Source organism: Paralichthys olivaceus, chromosome 22, assembly GCF_024713975.1.
Source record: "Paralichthys olivaceus isolate ysfri-2021 chromosome 22, ASM2471397v2, whole genome shotgun sequence".
In the NCBI taxonomy this organism is placed as follows: Eukaryota; Metazoa; Chordata; class Actinopteri; order Pleuronectiformes; family Paralichthyidae; genus Paralichthys; species Paralichthys olivaceus.
In genome coordinates, this window is record NC_091114.1 from 7,008,708 (window position 1) to 7,035,433 (window position 26,726).

Genomic DNA, 26,726 nt, shown 5'->3' on the forward strand with positions numbered 1-26,726 from the left:
AGGTTAGTATGTCGTAAATAATATGATAAAAAAGTCATAGGTTAGTATGTCGTCCGAAATATGATAAAAAAGTCATAGGTTAGTATGTCGTCCGAAATATGATAAAAAAGTCATAGGTTAGTATGTCGTCCGAAATATGCTAAAAAAGTCATAGGTTAGTATGTCGTCCGAAATATGCTAAAAAAGTCATAGGTTAGTATGTCGTAAATAATATGATAAAAAAGTCATAGGTTAGTATGTCGTCCGAAATATGCTAAAAAAGTCATAGGTTAGTATGTCGTAAATAATATGATAAAAAAGTCATAGGTTAGTATGTCGTAAATAATATGATAAAAAAGTCATAGGTTAGTATGTCGTCCGAAATATGCTAAAAAAGTCATAGGTTAGTATGTCGTAAATAATATGATAAAAAAGTCATAGGTTAGTATGTCGTCCAGAATATGATAAAAAAGTCATAGGTTAGTATGTCGTAAATAATATGATAAAAAAGTCATAGGTTAGTATGTCGTCCGAAATATGCTAAAAAAGTCATAGGTTAGTATGTCGTCCGAAATATGATAAAAAAGTCATAGGTTAGTATGTCGTCCAGAATATGATAAAAAAGTCATAGGTTAGTATGTCGTCCAGAATATGATAAAAAAGTCATAGGTTAGTATGTCGTAAATAATATGATAAAAAAGTCATAGGTTAGTATGTCGTCCGAAATATGATAAAAAAGTCATAGGTTAGTATGTCGTCCGAAATATGATAAAAAAGTCATAGGTTAGTATGTCGTCCGAAATATGCTAAAAAAGTCATAGGTTAGTATGTCGTAAATAATATGATAAAAAAGTCATAGGTTAGTATGTCGTCCGAAATATGATTAAAAAGTCATAGGTTAGTATGTCGTCCGAAATATGATAAAAAAGTCATAGGTTAGTATGTCGTCCAGAATATGATAAAAAAGTCATAGGTTAGTATGTCGTAAATAATATGATAAAAAAGTCATAGGTTAGTATGTCGTCCGAATTATGCTAAAAAAGTCATAGGTTAGTATGTCGTCCGAAATATGATAAAAAAGTCATAGGTTAGTATGTCGTCCGAAATATGCTAAAAAAGTCATAGGTTAGTATGTCGTCCGAAATATGCTAAAAAAGTCATAGGTTAGTATGTCGTCCAAAATATGATAAAAAAGTCATAGGTTAGTATGTCGTAAATAATATGATAAAAAAGTCATAGGTTAGTATGTCGTCCGAAATATGATAAAAAAGTCATAGGTTAGTATGTCGTCCGAAATATGCTAAAAAAGTCATAGGTTAGTATGTCGTAAATAATATGATAAAAAAGTCATAGGTTAGTATGTCGTAAATAATATGATAAAAAAGTCATAGGTTAGTATGTCGTAAATAATATGATAAAAAAGTCATAGGTTAGTATGTCGTCCGAAATATGCTAAAAAAGTCATAGGTTAGTATGTCGTAAATAATATGATAAAAAAGTCATAGGTTAGTATGTCGTCCGAAATATGATAAAAAAGTCATAGGTTAGTATGTCGTCCGAAATATGATAAAAAAGTCATAGGTTAGTATGTCGTAAATAATATGATAAAAAAGTCATAGGTTAGTATGTCGTCCGAAATATGATAAAAAAGTCATAGGTTAGTATGTCGTCCGAAATATGCTAAAAAAGTCATAGGTTAGTATGTCGTCCGAAATATGCTAAAAAAGTCATAGGTTAGTATGTCGTCCAGAATATGATAAAAAAGTCATAGGTTAGTATGTCGTAAATAATATGATAAAAAAGTCATAGGTTAGTATGTCGTCCGAAATATGATAAAAAAGTCATAGGTTAGTATGTCGTCCGAAATATGATAAAAAAAGTCATAGGTTAGTATGTCGTAAATAATATGATAAAAAAGTCATAGGTTAGTATGTCGTCCGAAATATGATAAAAAAGTCATAGGTTAGTATGTCGTCCGAAATATGATAAAAAAGTCATAGGTTAGTATGTCGTCCAGAATATGATAAAAAAGTCATAGGTTAGTATGTCGTAAATAATAAGATAAAAAAGTCATAGGTTAGTATGTCGTCCAAAATATGATTAAAAAGGCATAGGTTAGTAGGTCGTCCGAAATATGCTAAAAAAGTCATAGGTTAGTATGTCGTCCAAAATATGATAAAAAAGTCATAGGTTAGTATGTCGTCCGAAATATGATAAAAAAGTCATAGGTTAGTATGTCGTCCGAAATATGATTAAAAAGTCATAGGTTAGTATGTCGTCCGAAATATGATAAAAAAGTCATAGGTTAGTATGTCGTCCGAAATATGATAAAAAAGTCATAGGTTAGTATGTCGTCCAGAATATGATAAAAAAGTCATAGGTTAGTATGTCGTAAATAATATGATAAAAAAGTCATAGGTTAGTATGTCGTCCGAAATATGATAAAAAAGTCATAGGTTAGTATGTCGTCCGAAATATGCTAAAAAAGTCATAGGTTAGTATGTCGTAAATAATATGATAAAAAAGTCATAGGTTAGTATGTCGTCCGAAATATGCTAAAAAAGTCATAGGTTAGTATGTCGTAAATAATATGATAAAAAAGTCATAGGTTAGTATGTCGTCCGAAATATGATAAAAAAGTCATAGGTTAGTATGTCGTCCAAAATATGATAAAAAAGTCATAGGTTAGTATGTCGTCCGAAATATGATAAAAAAGTCATAGGTTAGTATGTCGTCCGAAATATGATAAAAAAGTCATAGGTTAGTATGTCGTCCGAAATATGATAAAAAAGTCATAGGTTAGTATGTCGTCCAGAATATGATAAAAAAGTCATAGGTTAGTATGTCGTCCGAAATATGATAAAAAAGTCATAGGTTAGTATGTCGTCCGAAATATGATAAAAAAGTCATAGGTTAGTATGTCGTAAATAATATGATAAAAAAGTCATAGGTTAGTATGTCGTCCGAAATATGATAAAAAAGTCATAGGTTAGTATGTCGTCCGAAATATGATAAAAAAGTCATAGGTTAGTATGTCGTCCAAAATATGATAAAAAAAGTCATAGGTTAGTATGTCGTCCGAAATATGATAAAAAAGTCATAGGTTAGTATGTCGTCCGAAATATGATAAAAAAGTCATAGGTTAGTATGTCGTAAATAATATGATAAAAAAGTCATAGGTTAGTATGTCGTCCGAAATATGATAAAAAAGTCATAGGTTAGTATGTCGTCCGAAATATGATAAAAAAAGTCATAGGTTAGTATGTCGTAAATAATATGATAAAAAAGTCATAGGTTAGTATGTCGTCCGAAATATGATAAAAAAGTCATAGGTTAGTATGTCGTCCGAAATAGGATAAAAAAGTCATAGGTTAGTATGTCGTCCGAAATATGATAAAAAAGTCATAGGTTAGTATGTCGTCTATAATATGATTAAAAAGTCATAGGTTAGTATGTCGTCCGAAATATGATAAAAAAGTCATAGGTTAGTATGTCGTCCGAAATATGATAAAAAAGTCATAGGTTAGTATGTCGTCCGAAATATGATAAAAAAGTCATAGGTTAGTATGTCGTCCAGAATATGATAAAAAAGTCATAGGTTAGTATGTCGTAAATAATATGATAAAAAAGTCATAGGTTAGTATGTCGTCCGAAATATGATAAAAAAGTCATAGGTTAGTATGTCGTCCGAAATATGATAAAAAAGTCATAGGTTAGTATGTCGTAAATAATATGATAAAAAAGTCATAGGTTAGTATGTCGTCCGAAATATGCTAAAAAAGTCATAGGTTAGTATGTCGTCCGAAATATGCTAAAAAAGTCATAGGTTAGTATGTCGTCAATAATATGATAAAAAAGTCATAGGTTAGTATGTCGTCCGAAATATGATAAAAAAGTCATAGGTTAGTATGTCGTCCGAAATATGATAAAAAAGTCATAGGTTAGTATGTCGTCCAGAATATGATAAAAAAGTCATAGGTTAGTATGTCGTAAATAATAAGATAAAAAAGTCATAGGTTAGTATGTCGTCCAAAATATGATTAAAAAGGCATAGGTTAGTAGGTCTTCCGAAATATGCTAAAAAAGTCATAGGTTAGTATGTCGTCCAAAATATGATAAAAAAGTCATAGGTTAGTATGTCGTCCGAAATATGATAAAAAAGTCATAGGTTAGTATGTCGTCCGAAATATGATAAAAAAGTCATAGGTTAGTATGTCGTCCGAAATATGATAAAAAAGTCATAGGTTAGTATGTCGTCCAGAATATGATAAAAAAGTCATAGGTTAGTATGTCGTAAATAATATGATAAAAAAGTCATAGGTTAGTATGTCGTCCGAAATATGATAAAAAAGTCATAGGTTAGTATGTCGTCCGAAATATGCTAAAAAAGTCATAGGTTAGTATGTCGTAAATAATATGATAAAAAAGTCATGGGTTAGTATGTCGTCCGAAATATGCTAAAAAAGTCATAGGTTAGTATGTCGTCCAAAATATGATAAAAAAGTCATAGGTTAGTATGTCGTCCGAAATATGATAAAAAAGTCATAGGTTAGTATGTCGTCCGAAATATGATAAAAAAGTCATAGGTTAGTATGTCGTCCGAAATATGCTAAAAAAGTCATAGGTTAGTATGTCGTCCGAAATATGCTAAAAAAGTCATAGGTTAGTATGTCGTCCGAAATATGATTAAAAAGTCATAGGTTAGTATGTCGTCCGAAATATGATAAAAAAGTCATAGGTTAGTATGTCGTCCGAAATATGATAAAAAAGTCATAGGTTAGTATGTCGTCCAGAATATGATAAAAAAGTCATAGGTTAGTATGTCGTCCGAAATATGATAAAAAAGTCATAGGTTAGTATGTCGTCCGAAATATGATAAAAAAGTCATAGGTTAGTATGTCGTAAATAATATGATAAAAAAGTCATAGGTTAGTATGTCGTCCGAAATATGATAAAAAAGTCATAGGTTAGTATGTCGTCCGAAATAGGATAAAAAAGTCATAGGTTAGTATGTCGTCCGAAATATGATAAAAAAGTCATAGGTTAGTATGTCGTCCGAAATATGATAAAAAAGTCATAGGTTAGTATGTCGTCTATAATATGATTAAAAAGTCATAGGTTAGTATGTCGTCCGAAATATGATAAAAAAGTCATAGGTTAGTATGTCGTCCGAAATATGATAAAAAAGTCATAGGTTAGTATGTCGTAAATAATATGATAAAAAAGTCATAGGTTAGTATGTCGTAAATAATATGATAAAAAAGTCATAGGTTAGTATGTCGTCCGAAATATGATAAAAAAGTCATAGGTTAGTATGTCATCCGAAATATGATTAAAAAGTCATAGGTTAGTATGTAGTCCGAAATATGATAAAAAAGTCATAGGTTAGTATGTTGTCCGAAATATGATAAAAAAGTCATAGGTTAGTATGTCGTCCGAAATATGCTAAAAAAGTCATAGGTTAGTATGTCGTAAATAATATGATAAAAAAGTCATAGGTTAGTATGTCGTCTGAAATATGATAAAAAAGTCATAGGTTAGTATGTCATCCGAAATATGATTAAAAAGTCATAGGTTAGTATGTCGTCCGAAATATGATAAAAAAGTCATAGGTTAGTATGTCGTCCAAAATATGATAAAAAAGTCATAGGTTAGTATGTTGTCCGAAATATGATAAAAAAGTCATAGGTTAGTATGTCGTCCGAAATATGCTAAAAAAGTCATAGGTTAGTATGTCGTCCGAAATATGCTAAAAAAGTCATAGGTTAGTATGTCGTCCGAAATATGATAAAAAAGTCATAGGTTAGTATGTCGTCCGAAATATGATAAAAAAGTCATAGGTTAGTATGTCGTCCGAAATATGATAAAAAAGTCACAGGTTAGTATGTCGTCCGAAATATGATAAAAAAGTCACAGGTTAGTATGTCGTCCGAAATATGATAAAAAAGTCACAGGTTAGTATGTCGTAAATAATATGATAAAAAAGTCATAGGTTAGTATGTCGTCCGAAATATGATTAAAAAGTCATAGGTTAGTATGTCGTAAATAATATGATAAAAAAGTCATAGGTTAGTATGTCGTCCGAAATATGATAAAAAAGTCATAGGTTAGTATGTCGTCCGAAATATGATAAAAAAGTCATAGGTTAGTATGTCGTCCGAAATATGATAAAAAAGTCATAGGTTAGTATGTCGTCCAGAATATGATAAAAAAGTCATAGGTTAGTATGTCGTCCGAAATATGATAAAAAAGTCATAGGTTAGTATGTCGTCCAGAATATGATAAAAAAGTCATAGGTTAGTATGTCGTAAATAATATGATAAAAAAGTCATAGGTTAGTATGTCGTAAATAATATGATAAAAAAGTCATAGGTTAGTATGTCGTCCGAAATATGATAAAAAAGTCATAGGTTAGTATGTCGTCCGAAATATGATTAAAAAGTCATAGGTTAGTATGTCGTCCGAAATATGATAAAAAAGTCATAGGTTAGTATGTCGTCCAAAATATGATAAAAAAGTCATAGGTTAGTATGTCGTCCGAAATATGCTAAAAAAGTCATAGGTTAGTATGTCGTCCGAAATATGATAAAAAAGTCATAGGTTAGTATGTCGTCCAAAATATGATAAAAAAGTCATAGGTTAGTATGTCGTCCGAAATATGATAAAAAAGTCATAGGTTAGTATGTCGTCCGAAATATGATAAAAAAGTCATAGGTTAGTATGTCGTAAATAATATGATAAAAAAGTCATAGGTTAGTATGTCGTCCGAAATATGATTAAAAAGTCATAGGTTAGTATGTCGTCCGAAATATGATAAAAAAGTCATAGGTTAGTATGTCGTCCGAAATATGCTAAAAAAGTCATAGGTTAGTATGTCGTCCGAAATATGATAAAAAAGTCATAGGTTAGTATGTCGTCCAGAATATGATAAAAAAGTCATAGGTTAGTATGTCGTAAATAATATGATAAAAAAGTCATAGGTTAGTATGTCGTCCGAAATATGATAAAAAAGTCATAGGTTAGTATGTCGTCCGAAATATGATAAAAAAGTCATAGGTTAGTATGTCGTCCAAAATATGATAAAAAAGTCATAGGTTAGTATGTCGTCCGAAATATGATAAAAAAGTCATAGGTTAGTATGTCGTCCGAAATATGATAAAAAAGTCATAGGTTAGTATGTCGTAAATAATATGATAAAAAAGTCATAGGTTAGTATGTCGTCCGAAATATGATAAAAAAGTCATAGGTTAGTATGTCGTCCGAAATATGATAAAAAAAGTCATAGGTTAGTATGTCGTAAATAATATGATAAAAAAGTCATAGGTTAGTATGTCGTCCGAAATATGATAAAAAAGTCATAGGTTAGTATGTCGTCCGAAATAGGATAAAAAAGTCATAGGTTAGTATGTCGTCCGAAATATGATAAAAAAGTCATAGGTTAGTATGTCGTCCGAAATATGATAAAAAAGTCATAGGTTAGTATGTCGTCCAGAATATGATAAAAAAGTCATAGGTTAGTATGTCGTCCGAAATATGATAAAAAAGTCATAGGTTAGTATGTCGTCCGAAATATGATAAAAAAGTCATAGGTTAGTATGTCGTCTATAATATGATTAAAAAGTCATAGGTTAGTATGTCGTCCGAAATATGATTAAAAAGTCATAGGTTAGTATGTCGTCCGAAATATGATAAAAAAGTCATAGGTTAGTATGTCGTCCAGAATATGATAAAAAAGTCATAGGTTAGTATGTCGTAAATAATATGATAAAAAAGTCATAGGTTAGTATGTCGTCCGAAATATGATAAAAAAGTCATAGGTTAGTATGTCGTCCAGAATATGATAAAAAAGTCATAGGTTAGTATGTCGTAAATAATATGATAAAAAAGTCATAGGTTAGTATGTCGTCCGAAATATGATAAAAAAGTCATAGGTTAGTATGTCGTCCGAAATATGCTAAAAAAGTCATAGGTTAGTATGTCGTAAATAATATGATAAAAAAGTCATAGGTTAGTATGTCGTCCAAAATATGATAAAAAAGTCATAGGTTAGTATGTCGTCCGAAATATGATAAAAAAGTCATAGGTTAGTATGTCGTCCGAAATATGATAAAAAAGTCATAGGTTAGTATGTCGTCCGAAATATGCTAAAAAAGTCATAGGTTAGTATGTCGTAAATAATATGATTAAAAAGTCATAGGTTAGTATGTCGTCCGAAATATGATAAAAAAGTCATAGGTTAGTATGTCGTCCGAAATATGATAAAAAAGTCATAGGTTAGTATGTCGTCCAGAATATGATAAAAAAGTCATAGGTTAGTATGTCGTCCGAAATATGATAAAAAAGTCATAGGTTAGTATGTCGTCCGAAATATGATACAAAAGTCATAGGTTAGTATGTCGTAAATAATATGATAAAAAAGTCATAGGTTAGTATGTCGTCCGAAATATGATAAAAAAGTCATAGGTTAGTATGTCGTCCGAAATATGATAAAAAAGTCATAGGTTAGTATGTCGTCTATAATATGATTAAAAAGTCATAGGTTAGTATGTCGTCCGAAATATGATAAAAAAGTCATAGGTTAGTATGTCGTCCGAAATATGATAAAAAAGTCATAGGTTAGTATGTCGTCCGAAATATGCTAAAAAAGTCATAGGTTAGTATGTCGTAAATAATATGATAAAAAAGTCATAGGTTAGTATGTCGTAAATAATATGATAAAAAAGTCATAGGTTAGTATGTCGTCCGAAATATGATAAAAAAGTCATAGGTTAGTATGTCATCCGAAATATGATTAAAAAGTCATAGGTTAGTATGTCGTCCGAAATATGATAAAAAAGTCATAGGTTAGTATGTCGTCCAAAATATGATAAAAAAGTCATAGGTTAGTATGTTGTCCGAAATATGATAAAAAAGTCATAGGTTAGTATGTCGTCCGAAATATGCTAAAAAAGTCATAGGTTAGTATGTCGTAAATAATATGATAAAAAAGTCATAGGTTAGTATGTCGTCCGAAATATGATAAAAAAGTCATAGGTTAGTATGTCATCCGAAATATGATTAAAAAGTCATAGGTTAGTATGTCGTCCGAAATATGATAAAAAAGTCATAGGTTAGTATGTCGTCCAAAATATGATAAAAAAGTCATAGGTTAGTATGTTGTCCGAAATATGATAAAAAAGTCATAGGTTAGTATGTCGTCCGAAATATGCTAAAAAAGTCATAGGTTAGTATGTCGTAAATAATATGATAAAAAAGTCATAGGTTAGTATGTCGTCCGAAATATGATAAAAAAGTCATAGGTTAGTATGTCGTCCGAAATATGATAAAAAAGTCATAGGTTAGTATGTCGTCCGAAATATGATAAAAAAGTCATAGGTTAGTATGTCGTCCGAAATATGATAAAAAAGTCACAGGTTAGTATGTCGTAAATAATATGATAAAAAAGTCATAGGTTAGTATGTCGTCCGAAATATGATTAAAAAGTCATAGGTTAGTATGTCGTCCGAAATATGATTAAAAAGTCATAGGTTAGTATGTCGTCCGAAATATGATAAAAAAGTCATAGGTTAGTATGTCGTAAATAATATGATAAAAAAGTCATAGGTTAGTATGTCGTCCAAAATATGATAAAAAAGTCATAGGTTAGTATGTCGTCTGAAATATGATAAAAAAGTCATAGGTTAGTATGTCGTCCGAAATATGATAAAAAAGTCATAGGTTAGTATGTCGTCCAGAATATGATAAAAAAGTCATAGGTTCGTATGTCGTAAATAATATGATAAAAAAGTCATAGGTTAGTATGTCGTCCAAAATATGATAAAAAAGTCATAGGTTAGTATGTCGTCCGAAATATGATAAAAAAGTCATAGGTTAGTATGTCGTCTGAAATATGATAAAAAAGTCATAGGTTAGTATGTCGTCCGAAATATGCTAAAAAAGTCATAGGTTAGTATGTCGTCCAGAATATGATAAAAAAGTCATAGGTTCGTATGTCGTAAATAATATGATAAAAAAGTCATAGGTTAGTATGTCGTCCGAAATATGATAAAAAAGTCATAGGTTAGTATGTCGTCCAGAATATGATAAAAAAAAGTCATAGGTTAGTATGTCGTAAATAATATGATAAAAAAGTCATAGGTTAGTATGTCGTCCAAAATATGATAAAAAAGTCATAGGTTAGTATGTCGTCCGAAATATGATAAAAAAGTCATAGGTTAGTATGTCGTCTGAAATATGATAAAAAAGTCATAGGTTAGTATGTCGTCCGAAATATGCTAAAAAAGTCATAGGTTAGTATGTCGTCCGAAATATGATAAAAAAGTCATAGGTTAGTATGTCGTCCAGAATATGATAAAAAAGTCATAGGTTAGTATGTCATAAATAATATGATAAAAAAGTCATAGGTTAGTATGTCGTCCGAAATATGATACAAAAGTCATACGTTAGTATGTCGTCTATAATATGATAAAAAAGTCATAGGTTAGTATGTCGTCTGTAATATGATAAAAAAGTCATAGGTTAGTATGTCGTCTATAATATGATAAAAAAGTCATAGGTTAGTATGTCGTCCAGAATATGATAAAAAAGTCATAGGTTAGTATGTCATAAATAATATGATAAAAAAGTCATAGGTTAGTATGTCATAAATAATATGATAAAAAAGTCATAGGTTAGTATGTCATAAATAATATGATAAAAAAGTCATAGGTTAGTATGTCGTAAATAATATGATAAAAAAGTCATAGGTTAGTATGTCATCTATAATATGATAAAAAAGTCATAGGTTAGTATGTCATAAATAATATGATAAAAAAGTCATAGGTTAGTATGTCATAAATAATATGATAAAAAAGTCATAGGTTAGTATGTCGTAAATAATATGATAAAAAAGTCATAGGTTAGTATGTCGTCCGAAATATGATTAAAAAGTCATAGGTTAGTATGTCGTCCAAAATATGATAAAAAAGTCATAGGTTAGTATGTCGTCCAAAATATGATAAAAAAGTCATAGGTTAGTATGTCGTCCGAAATATGCTAAAAAAGTCATAGGTTAGTATGTCGTAAATAATATGATAAAAAAGTCATAGGTTAGTATGTCGTCCGAAATATGATTAAAAAGTCATAGGTTAGTATGTCGTAAATAATATGATAAAAAAGTCATAGGTTAGTATGTCGTCTATAATATGATAAAAAAGTCATAGGTTAGTATGTCGTCTGTAATATGATAAAAAAGTCATAGGTTAGTATGTCGTCCAAAATATGATAAAAAAGTCATAGGTTAGTATGTTGTCCGAAATATGATTAAAAAGTCATAGGTTAGTATGTCGTCCGAAATATGATAAAAAAGTCATAGGTTAGTATGTCGTCCGAAATATGATACAAAAGTCATACGTTAGTATGTCATCTATAATATGATAAATAAGTCATAGGTTAGTATGTCGTCTGTAATATGATAAAAAAGTCATAGGTTAGTATGTCGTCCGAAATATGATAAAAAAGTCATAGGTTAGTATGTCATAAATAATATGATAAAAAAGTCATAGGTTAGTATGTCGTAAATAATATGATAAAAAAGTCATAGGTTAGTATGTCGTCCAGAATATGATAAAAAAGTCATAGGTTAGTATGTCATAAATAATATGATAAAAAAGTCATAGGTTAGTATGTCATCTATAATATGATAAAAAAGTCATAGGTTAGTATGTCATCTATAATATGATAAAAAAAGTCATAGGTTAGTATGTCATAAATAATATGATAAAAAAGTCATAGGTTAGTATGTCGTAAATAATATGATAAAAAAGTCATAGGTTAGTATGTCGTCCGAAATATGATAAAAAAGTCATAGGTTAGTATGTTGTCTATAATATGATTAAAAAGTCATAGGTTAGTATGTCGTCCGAAATATGATAAAAAAGTCATAGGTTAGTATGTTGTCTATAATATGATAAAAAAGTCATAGGTTAGTATGTCGTCCGAAATATGATAAAAAAGTCATAGGTTAGTATGTCGTCCAAAATATGATAAAAAAGTCATAGGTTAGTATGTCGTCTATAATATGATTAAAAAGTCATAGGTTAGTATGTCGTCCGAAATATGATAAAAAAGTCATAGGTTAGTATGTCGTCCGAAATATGATAAAAAAGTCATAGGTTAGTATGTCGTCCGAAATATGATAAAAAAGTCATAGGTTAGTATGTCGTCCAGAATATGATAAAAAAGTCATAGGTTAGTATGTCGTCCGAAATATGATAAAAAAGTCATAGGTTAGAATGTCGTCCGAAATATGATTAAAAAGTCATAGGTTAGTATGTCGTCCAAAATATGATAAAAAAGTCATAGGTTAGTATGTCGTAAATAATATGATAAAAAAGTCATAGGTTAGTATGTCGTCCAAAATATGATAAAAAAGTCATAGGTTAGTATGTCGTAAAAAATATGATAAAAAAGTCATAGGTTAGTATGTCGTCCAAAATATGATTAAAAAGTCATAGGTTAGTATGTCGTCCGAAGTATGATAAAAAAGTCATAGGTTAGTATGTCGTCCGAAATATGCTAAAAAAGTCATAGGTTAGTATGTCGTCTGAAATATGATAAAAAAGTCATAGGTTAGTATGTCGTAAATAATATGATAAAAAAGTCATAGGTTAGTATGTCGTCCGAAATATGATAAAAAAGTCATAGGTTAGTATGTCGTCCAGAATATGATAAAAAAGTCATAGGTTAGTATGTCGTAAATAATATGATAAAAAAGTCATAGGTTAGTATGTCGTAAATAATATGATAAAAAAGTCATAGGTTAGTATGTCGTCCGAAATATGATTAAAAAGTCATAGGTTAGTATGTCGTCCAAAATATGATAAAAAAGTCATAGGTTAGTATGTCGTCCGAAATATGATAAAAAAGTCATAGGTTAGTATGTCGTAAATAATATGATAAAAAAGTCATAGGTTAGTATGTCGTCCAAAATATGATAAAAAAGTCATAGGTTAGTATGTCGTCTATAATATGATAAAAAAGTCATAGGTTAGTATGTCGTCTGTAATATGATAAAAAAGTCATAGGTTAGTATGTCGTAAATAATATGATAAAAAAGTCATAGGTTAGTATGTCGTCCGAAATATGATTAAAAAGTCATAGGTTAGTATGTCGTCTATAATATGATAAAAAAGTCATAGGTTAGTATGTCGTCCGAAATATGATAAAAAAGTCATAGGTTAGTGTGTCGTCCGAAAATATGATAAAAAAGTCATAGGTTAGTATGTCGTCCAGAATATGATTAAAAAGTCATAGGTTAGTATGTCATCTATAATATGATAAAAAAGTCATAGGTTAGTATGTCGTCCGAAATATGATAAAAAAGTCATAGGTTAGTATGTCGTAAATAATATGATAAAAAAGTCATAGGTTAGTATGTCGTCCAAAATATGATAAAAAAGTCATAGGTTAGTATGTCGTCTATAATATGATAAAAAAGTCATAGGTTAGTATGTCGTCTGTAATATGATAAAAAAGTCATAGGTTAGTATGTCGTAAATAATATGATAAAAAAGTCATAGGTTAGTATGTCGTCCGAAATATGATAAAAAAGTCATAGGTTAGTATGTCGTTCGAAATATGATTAAAAAGTCATAGGTTAGTATGTCGTCTATAATATGATAAAAAAGTCATAGGTTAGTGTGTCGTCTATAATATGATAAAAAAGTCATAGGTTAGTATGTCGTCCGAAATATGATAAAAAAGTCATAGGTTAGTGTGTCGTCCGAAAATATGATAAAAAAGTCATAGGTTAGTATGTCGTCCAGAATATGATTAAAAAGTCATAGGTTAGTATGTCATCTATAATATGATAAAAAAGTCATAGGTTAGTATGTCGTCCGAAATATGATAAAAAAGTCATAGGTTAGTATGTTGTAAATAATATGATAAAAAAGTCATAGGTTAGTATGTCGTCCAAAATATGATAAAAAAGTCATAGGTTAGTATGAAGTAAATATGATAAAAAAGTCATAGGTTAGTATGTCGTCTATAATATGATAAAAAAGTCATAGGTTAGTATGTCGTAAATAATATGATAAAAAAGTCATAGGTTAGTATGTCGTAAATAATATGATAAAAAAGTCATAGGTTAGTATGTCATCTATAATATGATAAAAAAGTCATAGGTTAGTATGTCGTAAATAATATGATAAAAAAGTCATAGGTTAGTATGTCATCTATAATATGATAAAAAAGTCATAGGTTAGTATGAAGTAAATATGATAAAAAAGTCATAGGTTAGTATGTCGTCTATAATATGATAAAAAAGTCATAGGTTAGTATGTTGTCCGAGATATGATAAAAAAGTCATAGGTTAGTATGTCGTCCGAAATATGATTAAAAAGTCATAGGTTAGTATGTCATCTATAATATGATAAAAAAGTCATAGGTTAGTATGTCGTAAATAATATGATAAAAAAGTCAGAGGTTAGTATGTCGTCTATAATATGATAAAAAAAGTCATAGGTTAGTATGTCGTAAATAATATGATAAAAAGTATGTCGTCTATAATATGATAAAAAAGTCACAGGTTAGTATGTCGTCCGAAATATGATAAAAAAGTCATAGGTTAGTATGAAGTAAATAATATGATAAAAAAGTCATAGGTTAGTATGTCGTCCGAAATATGATAAAAAAGTCATAGGTTAGTATGTCGTCCGAAATATGATTAAAAAGTCATAGGTTAGTATGTCATCTATAATATGATAAAAAAAGTCATAGGTTAGTATGTCGTAAATAATATGATAAAAAAGTCATAGGTTAGTATGTCGTCTATAATATGATAAAAAAGTCATAGGTTAGTATGTCGTCCAGAATATGATAAAAAAAGTCATAGGTTAGTATGTCGTAAATAATCTGATAAAAAAGTCATAGGTTAGTATGTCGTCTATAATATGATAAAAAAGTCACAGGTTAGTATGTCGTACGAAATATGATAAAAAAAAGTCATAGGTTAGTATGAAGTAAATAATATGATAAAAAAGTCATAGGTTAGTATGTCGTAAATAATATGATAAAAAAGTCATAGGTTAGTATGTCGTCTATAATATGATAAAAAAAAGTCATAGGTTAGTATGTCGTCCGAAATATGATTAAAAAGTCATAGGTTAGTATGTCGTCCAAAATATGATAAAAAAGTCATAGGTTAGTATGAAGTAAATATGATAAAAAAGTCATAGGTTAGTATGTCGTAAATAATATGATAAAAAAGTCATAGGTTAGTATGTCGTAAATAATATGATAAAAAAGTCATAGGTTAGTATGTCGTCCGAAATATGATAAAAAAGTCATAGGTTAGTATGTCGTCCGAAATATGATTAAAAAGTCATAGGTTAGTATGTCGTCTATAATATGATAAAAAAGTCATAGGTTAGTATGTCGTCCGAAATATGATAAAAAAGTCATAGGTTAGTATGTCGTCCAGAATATGATAAAAAAGTCATAGGTTAGTATGTCGTCCAGAATATGATTAAAAAGTCATAGGTTAGTATGTCATCTATAATATGATAAAAAAAAGTCATAGGTTAGTATGTCGTCCAAAATATGATTAAAAAGTCATAGGTTAGTATGTCATCTATAATATGATAAAAAAGTCATAGGTTAGTATGTCGTCCAGAATATGATTAAAAAGTCATAGGTTAGTATGTCATCTATAATATGATAAAAAAGTCATAGGTTAGTATGTCGTCTATAATATGATAAAAAAGTCATAGGTTAGTATGTCGTCCGAAATATGATAAAAAAGTCATAGGTTAGTATGTCGTCCGAAATATGATAAAAAAGTCATAGGTTAGTATGTCGTAAATAATATGATAAAAAAGTCATAGGTTAGTATGTCGTCCAGAATATGATAAAAAAAGTCATAGGTTAGTATGTCGTAAATAATATGATAAAAAAGTCATAGGTTAGTATGTCGTCCAGAATATGATTAAAAAGTCATAGGTTAGTATGTCGTCCAAAATATGATAAAAAAGTCATAGGTTAGTATGTCGTCCAGAATATGATTAAAAAGTCATAGGTTAGTATGTCGTTTGAAATATGATAAAAAAGTCATAGGTTAGTATGAAGTAAATATGATAAAAAAGTCATAGGTTAGTATGAAGTAAATATGATAAAAAAGTCATAGGTTAGTATGTCGTCTATAATATGATAAAAAAGTCATAGGTTAGTATGTTGTCCGAAATATGATAAAAAAGTCATAGGTTAGTATGTCGTCCGAAATATGATTAAAAAGTCATAGGTTAGTATGTCGTCCAGAATATGATTAAAAAGTCATAGGTTAGTATGTCATCTATAATATGATAAAAAAGTCATAGGTTAGTATGTCGTCCGAAATATGATAAAAAAATTCATAGGTTAGTATGTTGTCCGAAATATGATAAAAAAGTCATAGGTTAGTATGTCGTCCGAAATATGATAAAAAAGTCATAGGTTAGTATGTCGTCCGAAATATGATAAAAAAGTCATAGGTTAGTATGTCGTCTATAAAAACACCATAAAAAGTCATAGGAGAGAAAAGACATTTGTAAACTAGCTTTGTGTTTTAAGTGTGCTGTTCTGTAACATTGGGGAATAGTCCATAGTTCCCTCGGTGCATTCCATATCTTTAAAGTTTAGTGCAAATCTGACGAAACAGAACAGAAAGAAACTAAACAATCCAAGGAAATCACAAGGCAACAATTATAATTATATCAAAAATAGTCATTAGAGAGCTATCTTCATTATAAAAAAGGTACAAAACTTTTGTGACCTTTTATGTCGTCCAAAATATGATAAAAAACTCATAGTCATAGGTTACTATCTGGGTATGTTGCTCAAAAAGTTATAAAAAAGTCATAGGTTAGTATGTCGTTCCAAAAAGTAATAAAAAAGTCATGTCCTTCAAAATATGATACACATATCATAGTATAGTATGTCCTCTGAAAAACAGATAAAAATGTCATAGTATAGTATGGTGTCTGGAAACTGATAAAAATAGCCTAATATAGTATGGTGTCCTAAAATTATTTAAAATGTCATAGTATGGCCTCTGCAAACTGATAAAAATGTCATCGTATAGCATGGTGTCATAAAAATTATAAAAATGTCATTGTAAAGTATGGTGTCCGAAAACTGACAAAAATGTCCTAGTATAGTATGCCATCCTGAAAATTCTTTAAAATGTCATAGTATAGTATCCCAGAAACTAATTAAAATATCACGGTCTGGTATGGCATCTAAAACCTCATAAAAACATCCTAGAATAGTATGGCCTCCGAAAATTGAAAAAAATGTCTGAAAACTCATTAAAATGTCTTTTTGTTTTGTTACAAACTTTCACTTTGACTCAAAGATGGACTGATTAGATCTTAATGCCTGGAGGTCAAAGTCACAGCGAACTCAAGTCACTGAATGTGACATATTAGGACTGCGATAGGGAATTTCATTACATTTTTGCACAAATCACTTGGACTCACTGATAAATTGATTAGATTTCAGTGGTCAAAGGTCAAGGTGGCTTCAAAAAAACATTTTTGGCCTCTTGAATGTGATATCTCAAGACTGCTTAATGGAATTTCTTCAACTTCAACTCAAAGATAAAGTCATTATCTTTCAGTGACCTTTATATGAATCTGGAAAAAGAGTATGTAGAACTATGTACACAGAACTGCACTGGTTGGCGGAGCCTTACAACCGCAATGCAACAATACTAGTTTTACAACGTTGAAATACTTTCAAATTGGGTTAACCCAAGATAACAAATGCTGGTTAAGTAACAAGGAAGTAAACACACATTTAAACATTCTGTGTTCCTTAGCATTACCTTTCAGAAAAAAATTTACTAAAAACAGCTTTGTCTGTTAAGGGATAAATCTTTCATACCAAATGTAGAACAGGAGCCAACAGAGAAGAGTGTTAGAGGTGGATTGAATTTATGTCATAGACTGTGTCTTTTGCGACTGTAATTGCCGGGATAAATAATCTTTGGTCTGAAAAATAGTAAAATGTACAACATATCTGACAAGGAACCAGGTACCAGTTATTGCCTCTCTTCTGTTTTTACAGTTATTTTAAATGTAGTCATGTTATATTTGTCCTGTTTGTAAACTGGTAAAATGTTAAATGAATAAACTTAACTTTTGGTCACATACAACCAAATTAAACAACAAGATATATTGCTATATTTTGATATTCCATATAATTACTATCTGGGTCACATCATTAGGGTCTGAAATAAAGCTTATTTGTTCAGCACAGTGGTATCATTTCTCGACTACTCTTAACACACACAAAGTCTGTCTCTGTTGCCCTTCCCCCTCGTTTTCTGCTCTCCTGAACCTCAACTTATCAGGCAAGCCACCTCACTCTGACCCCAACATGCAACACCCAGCCCCCACTGCAACAGGCACAGGGTAAAGGGGGGGTATAACTTGTCTTGGACATGACTGGTGGAATACATGTGGTGAGAGGAGTTGTTGGAATAAGGCAGGGGGGCTGATAAGCCTGGTGGGTGGAGAGAAAGTGGGATGGATGAAGGGAGCGTGGGAGGAGGGAGGGAAAGAGAGAGAGCACTGTAGACACAATTAGATGGAGGGGGTAAAAGAGGAGGGTAGACAGAGAAGTATGACATACTTAAGACAAAGGCCACAGAAATTGCAAGTAGAATAGTTGTCAGCAGAAGAGGAAGGGGCATCAATGTGCTACGACTTCACCACCTAAGAAGAGGAATTTGATGCTGCATGTGGAAAAAAACAGACACTATCAGTTCCACTGACAACTCTGGATAGTGGCGAGAAGAAGCAGCAGGAGAGCAGACTGTGGGAAGCCAACATACCAGCATACCACCACTAAAAAGATAAGGCTCCAAAAACACTCTGAACACTCTTAACTTCACACAAGGAAAGGAGGGGAAAAGTAACCCTGTTTCTGCTGAGACAGAGGAGTAAAGAGTTTTAAGGATAAAGTGAACAGTACAAGAGCTTCATTGAGGTGTGAGGGGAGAACGTGTGCGGAGAACAGAAGTGGTCTCTAGAAGAAGTAAGAAAAGCAGCAACAACCTGGAGGAGGAACAGCAAGAGGTCCACCGGGCCCTACAACACAATGTGAGTAAACGAACTGCTGCATCACTCACATTTAAACATTATTTTGACTGAATAAGCATGAGAGCTTTTGCACCTCTGATGTTCATTGTGAAAGAATGAGACACATAAACTGCTCTATAGTTATAACAGAGGATGGAAACACAATAAAGCCACATGGCTTATTTCCATAGAGAAACTGTATTGCAGTAATTAAAGAGAATGAATTAATGCAGCTGCTTTGTCCCAGACAACAGAGTAAAATAATGATAAACCGATAGGAATCTTTCATCTGAGCATAATTACACTAAAAACTGGCTGATTGTGTATGTGAAGGCATGCATACTATCACAGATTAGTTTAGAATCAAAAAGTATTAGGTGACCACATACCACCATATTGTAACAACATTCACTTCATTGCACCTTTCTGCATTCAAAATGTATTAATGTGGCTCAAATGATGACATGAAGTGTTATATTTAAAAAAACAATAATGGGAACAGTGAGTAAAATGGGTGGAGCACCTAAATGTATTTTCAGTAAGGGTCACAATGAGTCATCACACACACACATGCGTGTACGCTTACACTTTTCCTGCTGGTCCTTCCTGTTTGACCTTCCACCTCACAATACTTTGGACAACAATAGGAGACGCACAAAAATATAAACAGTAAACCACCCGGACAGCATCATAAATGATGTCTTCCACTGTCACTGCCAAGTCATCCAGTCAGTGATAACTATTACTGAGCTACTCAAAGATGTCCACTGTCTGGCTAAGCACCACTGTCCCCTGACATTTGAGAAGTGAGGATGTCCGGTCCCACTCACAGCTGTGTACCACATACAGCAGGGCCCAACGGTCACAGACCAAAGTGAATGGAATTTGAATTTACCAACCATAATAGACTAATCTGTTTAATAACAAAACAGAGACTGTTAACTGATTAAACAAGGGGTAAGTTAAGCAACCCGGGCTGTGCCACAGTCCCTAATATTTTGAATACTTTATGGTTGTGAGGCTATTACATATTGATGACTTGTTCATGGTAAATGGTGTGTATTTATACAGCACTTTTCTGGTCTTGATAACCACTCAAAGCTTTTTATAGTGCAGTTTTGACATTCACCCCATCACAAAAATACACATTCATGCAGCCCTTTCTCTATTGCTCTCTAAGGGCACACTTCGGCATTTTAAACAGGGGAGACTGATATTAAACTGCCAACCTGTTGTGGACGATCACTCAACCTCCTCAGCCACAGCCACCACCCGTTTGTGTTTCTATAACATGTCTTAAAATTTGTAAAAACAACAAACAAACATTAAGCTTTGAGGAAAAAAAAGAAAGAAAATTGTTTAACAAATATTTGCCCTTTAGTTTTTTCCCCTCAATTAGCTTGATATTACTTTAAAATCTAAAACCTTTAAAGGGACAGTGTGTAGAATTGTGTGATATCTAGTGTTGAATTTCATGTTGCAGCTGAACACCCCTCACCTCACCATCTCCTTCCAAACATGAAAAATAAACTGTGGTAGCCTTTAATTATCATACAAACTCAAAAGGTATTTAGTTTGTCCAGTCTGGACTAATGTAAAAAACATTGCGGCCTCCGTAGAGAGGACCCCCCTCGATGTAAATATAAAGTATTTAAATATAAAGGGCCTTTTCATGAGGATTATTCTACATTAAATTTTTGCCAATAGTTCCCTTTCACCTAAATCTTACACACTGGACCTTTAAATCTTTTGTTACATATTGATTTATAGTAAAGAGAAGGCAAACAAACACTAATCTATTAAATTGATGTATCAAGGCAGTGCACTTTCTGCATCATATATTTATGTATTTAATTATATTCAGATGTGAGCAATGGTGCCGCTTGAACTTTAAAATCATCTGTACCTAATTTATTATGCTGGTAAGACAACACAAACAAATAGTGTATATATAGACAACACCCACTTGAACACAAACAGACTGATGTAAGTTAGCCTTCATCTCTCTTCTACATTATCTACATAAAGCAATTATTTGCCACTTTTTTACCAATCAGAGCTGATAATCTTCACCTCCCAGACAACATCACACAGGGCACATAAAAGCTCTCAGTGAACTCGAAGCCTTTGAAGGGTCAAATTTGTTTGGGTTCAAAAGTGCTGCCACAATCACACTATGATCTGTTCTCTTCAGATGTGTTTTTTACAAATTGTCAAAAACGCTAATCTGGACTGATCCCACAGTTTCTGCACATTTGCACTAGCAATTCGGTTTACCTTGTCACTCATTTTGATACATTTTCCATTTCCATCTCTTATCACTGATGCATTTACTGTATCTTTCTGCCCACAGTTTAGTATGAGTGGTACTCTAGAAAAGGGGGCCCACCATCAGGCGTTGGACCTGTCTGAGGAAATGCCGCCTCATCACTACCATCATCACACAAACCACCACCACCAGCTGCACCACTCTAACTCCCTGGCCTCCACCACTGCTGTGGGTGGAGGCAGAGAAACACCTTCACGTGTGGTCGTACCTCCTCCGTATTCTGCAGCAGAAAGTGGTGGTGGGTGCAGTGAAGCTCCTCTGGAGTTAAGAGGGTCCCTGGACTGCTGGGCCTGCTCTGTACTGGTAACTGCTCAGAATCTGCTGATTGCTGCGATCAACGCCTGCCTCGCTGGACTGGTGTTTGGCACCATCCTGACGCCAGCCATCGTCATGGTGGTGTTTGGCTTCCTTTGCCACTCTACAGTAAGAAAGGAGAAGACAGGGGAGAGGGTGGATGAGGGTGTGTGAGGAGTGTATGCATGTTGAAGGTTTTTAATTCATATTTCTGCAAGGCTTTGCCTCAGAATAGTCTAAAACTGGCCAGTGGATCTTTCCATCAGAAAACATAGAAAAGCATTCATTTAACTAGCAGCGAAGGTAATATAATCATCCAGCAGACTTTTAAAATAAGCACAGTGCTCCTTACTGAGAGGGAGAGCTAGTTAGACTAAATGCTAACAAATTTGCTCCATCTAAACAATTGATGAGTGGAAAGGACAGAAAGCCACATCCATCTTTTTCTGATAGACATGAAAGTCTTAATCTCACAACTTTGATCCAAATGTTTGAAATAGTTCTGCCTGGGGCTGAGGGTGGGGTTTGGCTCTATCAGTGATGAGGGGTTTCATAATCAGATAAGTCTGAGGTTTTCTCAGATGTTGCGAGATGGATGAACTGCAGGGAGGCAAGGGGTCAGGAGTATAGGGAGCCAGACGTGAAAGCACTACATTTTGAAGACTGCTAGGTAGTTAGCCTGGGATTAAAGAACACTTCAGAACCAAAACATATATGAAATTGCATAGATGTGTGTGATAGGAACAAGAGAAAAATATGCTTGTATACCATAACAAACTACTGATCCTATGAGTAAGCAAGCATTATACTGGACTACCCCAAAAAATCATGATGGTTCAGAGAGTTTTAATGCATACCAATGGCATTTCTGTTGGCTGAGGACCTCATTAATGACCAGAGAGATCAGGATTCTCTCTGTTCTCCTGCTCTCACAGTTAGACCTCATGTGACAGCAGCTTAGAGGGGGATTAACCAGGACCTGGGAGCAACGAGAAAGTGGGAGAAATCAAAAGGAGAAAAATAGGGGGAGAAGAAGAAGTCGAAAAGAAACAAGGGTTAAGTATTTCAGGATCTTTAACTTGAGCAGGCTACACTTTCAAAATATTTAAAGAACTTTAGCAAATAAACACACACAATACTCCATGAGCAAAAACACTCTTATGGGCTCTCACTGTAAAAACCTGGCTCAGATCTAGAGCCATACACTAGGCCTCACCAAGAACAAACAAGCATGGCCATACTTGTGCGAATCTGATCTATTACAACTCCTACCCCCAAAGCTTCCCTGCACTCTTCTTTTACCCTTTAATTTTTCTAAGCCATACATTTTAAACCATCTCTGACTTGCTTTCTCTTTGCCTCACTCCCAACCTCCTTAATGTTTTACTTTCACCATCTGGCAGATATTTCTTTCTGGCCAACTCTAAATCTGCATCCATTAGGACAGCATGCAAAAAAAGTGCCAAGATCTGGAAATAACCATTCAGATTTTTCACAACTGAGATTCCTGTAAACTATTAATTATTAATAAACTACCTTAACTTTCTAAATATTTATGAATCAAACCATTACTTTGACCTACCTTATTGAATATTGATATAAGAGATCTAGGATTTTCTGAGATAAATGAGCTATTGTCAGCTTAGCTATTGTCTTGTCAACATGCACTCTACTATAATAAATACTCTTCTCCCTCCAGAGCTCGCTTACTCCCTGCACTTTCCTCATGCATTCAAATGTTCACTTCATCCTTCATGTGCCGATAAGATGAGCCAGGCCTGCTGTCTCCCATTCCTCCCTCACACTCAAATCCTGACCCCTTCACCTCTTCTTCTCCCACTCCCCCAGTGCTGCTGCTCAGCAACAAGTACTCTGACAGAGCTTTGACTGATACTGATCAGAAGATTTGAATTTACTTGACAGAGTGATGGAAATTAGGCTGTTTTTAAACAAGTTGCTAAAAGTTTTCTTTATTGCGCTATGGATTTTGAGCATTCATATGTGAGACACTCACGACAACATACAACCGTCTGGTGTGTGTCCACACTTCATACACACATACAACACACAGTGCACATCATGTCCTGTCTTTATCCGTTATTACCAGCACTTCACACAAGTATTTCAATATTTGATGCTCTCTATATGAAAACGTAACTCAAAAATTCTGCATTTACAAAATCTGGAATTCATCAAATATTGTGAACCTTGTCTGACATGATACAATTGATTAATGTGTTACTGAAAACAAAATATTTCTCCTGTAGAAGTACACAAACACCATCTTTCTCCTGCATTACTGCTTAATATTTGTTGTATTACAATGTCTTTAATGTTATAATTTAAAGAGATCTCTCTCAAAGTTGTAGTCTCACTGTTGCATCATCCTTTTGTGTATGTTGCTGTAGTTTTATTAAAACACTGAGTCCCTGCCACCTGTGGGCTAAGTGTTACTCTGTAGCTGCTGCTGATCTTCAACCTCACACTGAAAGCAAAATAAGTTTAAAAACATAACATATACAAGCTGACAATACATTTAAAATCACAAAAAGGCTTGAAAGTTAATTTGATACATGGATTGGTAAAATTAATTTCAGTAAACAAGACCTTTACTATCAGAATGGAGGATTAAACTGTAGGTGTGAGTGTGTGCAACTGTGAGAGTGGCGCATTCTTGAAATGTATTAGTGTCAGTGAATCTACCTTGGTCAAATAAATGTTCAAAGATTTTGACATGGGTAACACACGGACAGACTGACCTCATCAACAATCTTTTGCCGTGTCATTAAGTCCTTCTGTTGTCTTTACAGGTCCGCCCTCATGGGACAACCCCCTACTGCTCAGACCTGCTGACTGACGGGGGCTGTGTGGCTCTACTGGTGGTGGGCTTCCTCTTGGTGACCCCTCTGCTGGTCTTGGCACTGGCTGCATACTGTCGTCTGGCCCGACACCTCCAGCTGGGCCTGTGCTTCATCCCGTACAGCCGGGCTGTGTACAAGAACTTGCCAGCCACACGGCACCGCGGCCTGGGCACCGGCTGCTGCGGTGGCCGAGATGGAGCTGATGGTAGTGGGAAGGGAAAAGTGTGGGTGTGAGAGAAGGAAGAGAAAGATGAAAAAGACCATTAGATGAAGAATATGCAGGGACTGAACATTAGGACAGGGTGATGGAAGGGGATTGTAGGGGATGAGCAGCAAAAAGCAAGAGATAACCAACTAAACGTTCTGGAAAACAAGTCACATTGTTATAATTACTATATAACTAACTCCCATGCTTAAAAACATTATTTACTGCGCAGAAAAAATATAGAGTGTAGTAGCTATTTGAAGATTTCAAAAGAAAATAAGACAAACAGCTAGAGATTTGATATAATTAAGTTGTTATAACAAAACAATAAAGCATACTTATCAGATCACATATAACATGAATGAAAAAAATGTGTATGGAAAAATGGTTGTATTGACACTAAACAATTGTATCATCACATGCATTTTATTATGAAACTCTGTCTAGTGTAGTTTTCTGTAAAGCAAACTGATTTGACTGCAATTTCTTGTGTTATTTACTTTTTTTATAATAAAGTTTGTGGATTCAGCTGGGGTCTTTTCTGTAGTAGAATGTGGTGGAATGGGTTGAGTCTACTTCCAAGAAAAGGGAAGGATTATTTAAAATTGTTCAGCTTGACCTCACTACCAGCCAACACCATTGTTGGCATTGTGAGTTCAGACATTTAAAGAAAAAACTCACATTTCCGAGTGCCATGCAAACTACACAGCTGTTACACGGTCACTATTGTCAGAAAACCGCCCTGGAGAAAATCTGTTCTGAAAAATTATTGAAATTTAGAAAATGTCTATAGGTGAAGCCACACATGAGACTAAGTAGATACAACTCCAATTGTACACTCAAGTGGTAAAAGAGTGGAATTACAGATCAGAATCAAACACTTCCCATTAAAATCAACATGTAAGAAATTAAATACATTTTGGCTGATACAAAGTTCCAATATAGCTGGAGCCACAAACATTAAAGGCTGTGGTTTTGTTTTTGACTTGTGAAGTCATTCAAACACTCAATATTTATGAAATGTGAACAGTTAGTGGAAGAGTAGTTTTTATGGATCTGGTTGATCTGACAGGCGATCTGTGTTAGTGAGGCAGGTAGAAGTATAAAGAGTAACATTACAGGAGTCAGAAGTGTTGAATAATACAGACAGGCATTAAAATTAACACCAAGACACTCCATCTTCACATAAAATAATATTAATTTCTCAATAACATAGGAACAATACTTTAGAATCCGCTGTTAGTAATCCATTGATTGAATTAACTTTAAAAAAAAATAAGAAGCAGACAGCACAGTAACCTCACATTAGGTGGAATCCATACAGCTATGTTTTAATACTGAAACATCTGAATCCACAGGAGTGTTTGCTCATTATCATTAATCATTTCTATTCATTGCATTCATGTGGCATTTGAATGGATACATTTATTCCACCATAAAATCCTTTCTAATAAAACAGTCTGGATATATTCCAAATACAACATATTATTCTTCCAACAACTATTACTGAACTATGACAACAAATCTTGATTTCAACTATGACCTCCACCAAATAGAAGATATTAATTGTTATTAAACATGTTTATCAGGGGAGAGCGCGAACGCAGTCCCCCACTACCAGAAATTATGCAGTCGAGATTCCCACATTTGGGGAATTCGCAGGGGTCAATACAGCCGGAGTGCAATGGCTATACCTCGCCCTGGGTGAACCACCTTCTTGATCATGGTATCTCCCCTGCCAGGTAAGTATGAGTTGTACACGACTCGAGGAGCCGACTCATTCAGCCACATACTACTCACACTGATGGTTACACGAAAATAAGCTACGTGGTCTACATCGATGATCACACCGTTTAGATTTCAAGAATCAGCCGTATAAATACAAACTAAAACATTCCAAAAATTCTAAAACATTTGATTTGACAGTTTAGTACTTTCACATTCACTCCCACAATGCT

The 26,726-nt window shown here is 32.8% G+C and overlaps 1 protein-coding gene and 1 non-coding gene across 2 annotated transcripts; one reads left to right on the forward strand and one right to left on the reverse strand.

Annotated features, from left to right (window-relative positions):
* The first annotated feature begins 18,592 nt into the window (after positions 1–18,592).
* On the forward strand, positions 18,593–25,296 carry tmem88b (transmembrane protein 88 b). The gene is made up of 3 exons (XM_069519230.1): positions 18,593–19,100; positions 21,433–21,831; positions 24,513–25,296. The coding sequence occupies exons 2-3, from the start codon at positions 21,439–21,441 to the stop codon at positions 24,795–24,797; spliced, it is 678 nt and encodes a 225-aa protein (XP_069375331.1). The 5' UTR covers positions 18,593–19,100; positions 21,433–21,438; the 3' UTR covers positions 24,798–25,296.
* A 1,058-nt stretch (positions 25,297–26,354) lies between these two features.
* LOC138406698 (U1 spliceosomal RNA) lies at positions 26,355–26,518 on the reverse strand. Its single transcript, XR_011240032.1, has one exon. It is a non-coding gene; the product is annotated as a U1 spliceosomal RNA (small nuclear RNA).
* Positions 26,519–26,726: the final 208 nt, after the last annotated feature.

Bases quoted from the DNA above. Each gene is read 5' to 3' on its own strand.
- tmem88b (XM_069519230.1), top strand. From the start codon at position 21,439: ATGAGTGGTACTCTAGAAAAGGGGGCCCACCATCAGGCGTTGGACCTG. The intron at 21,832-24,512 runs GTAAGAAAGGAG...TTGTCTTTACAG, and splicing joins GCTTCCTTTGCCACTCTACA to GTCCGCCCTCATGGGACAAC.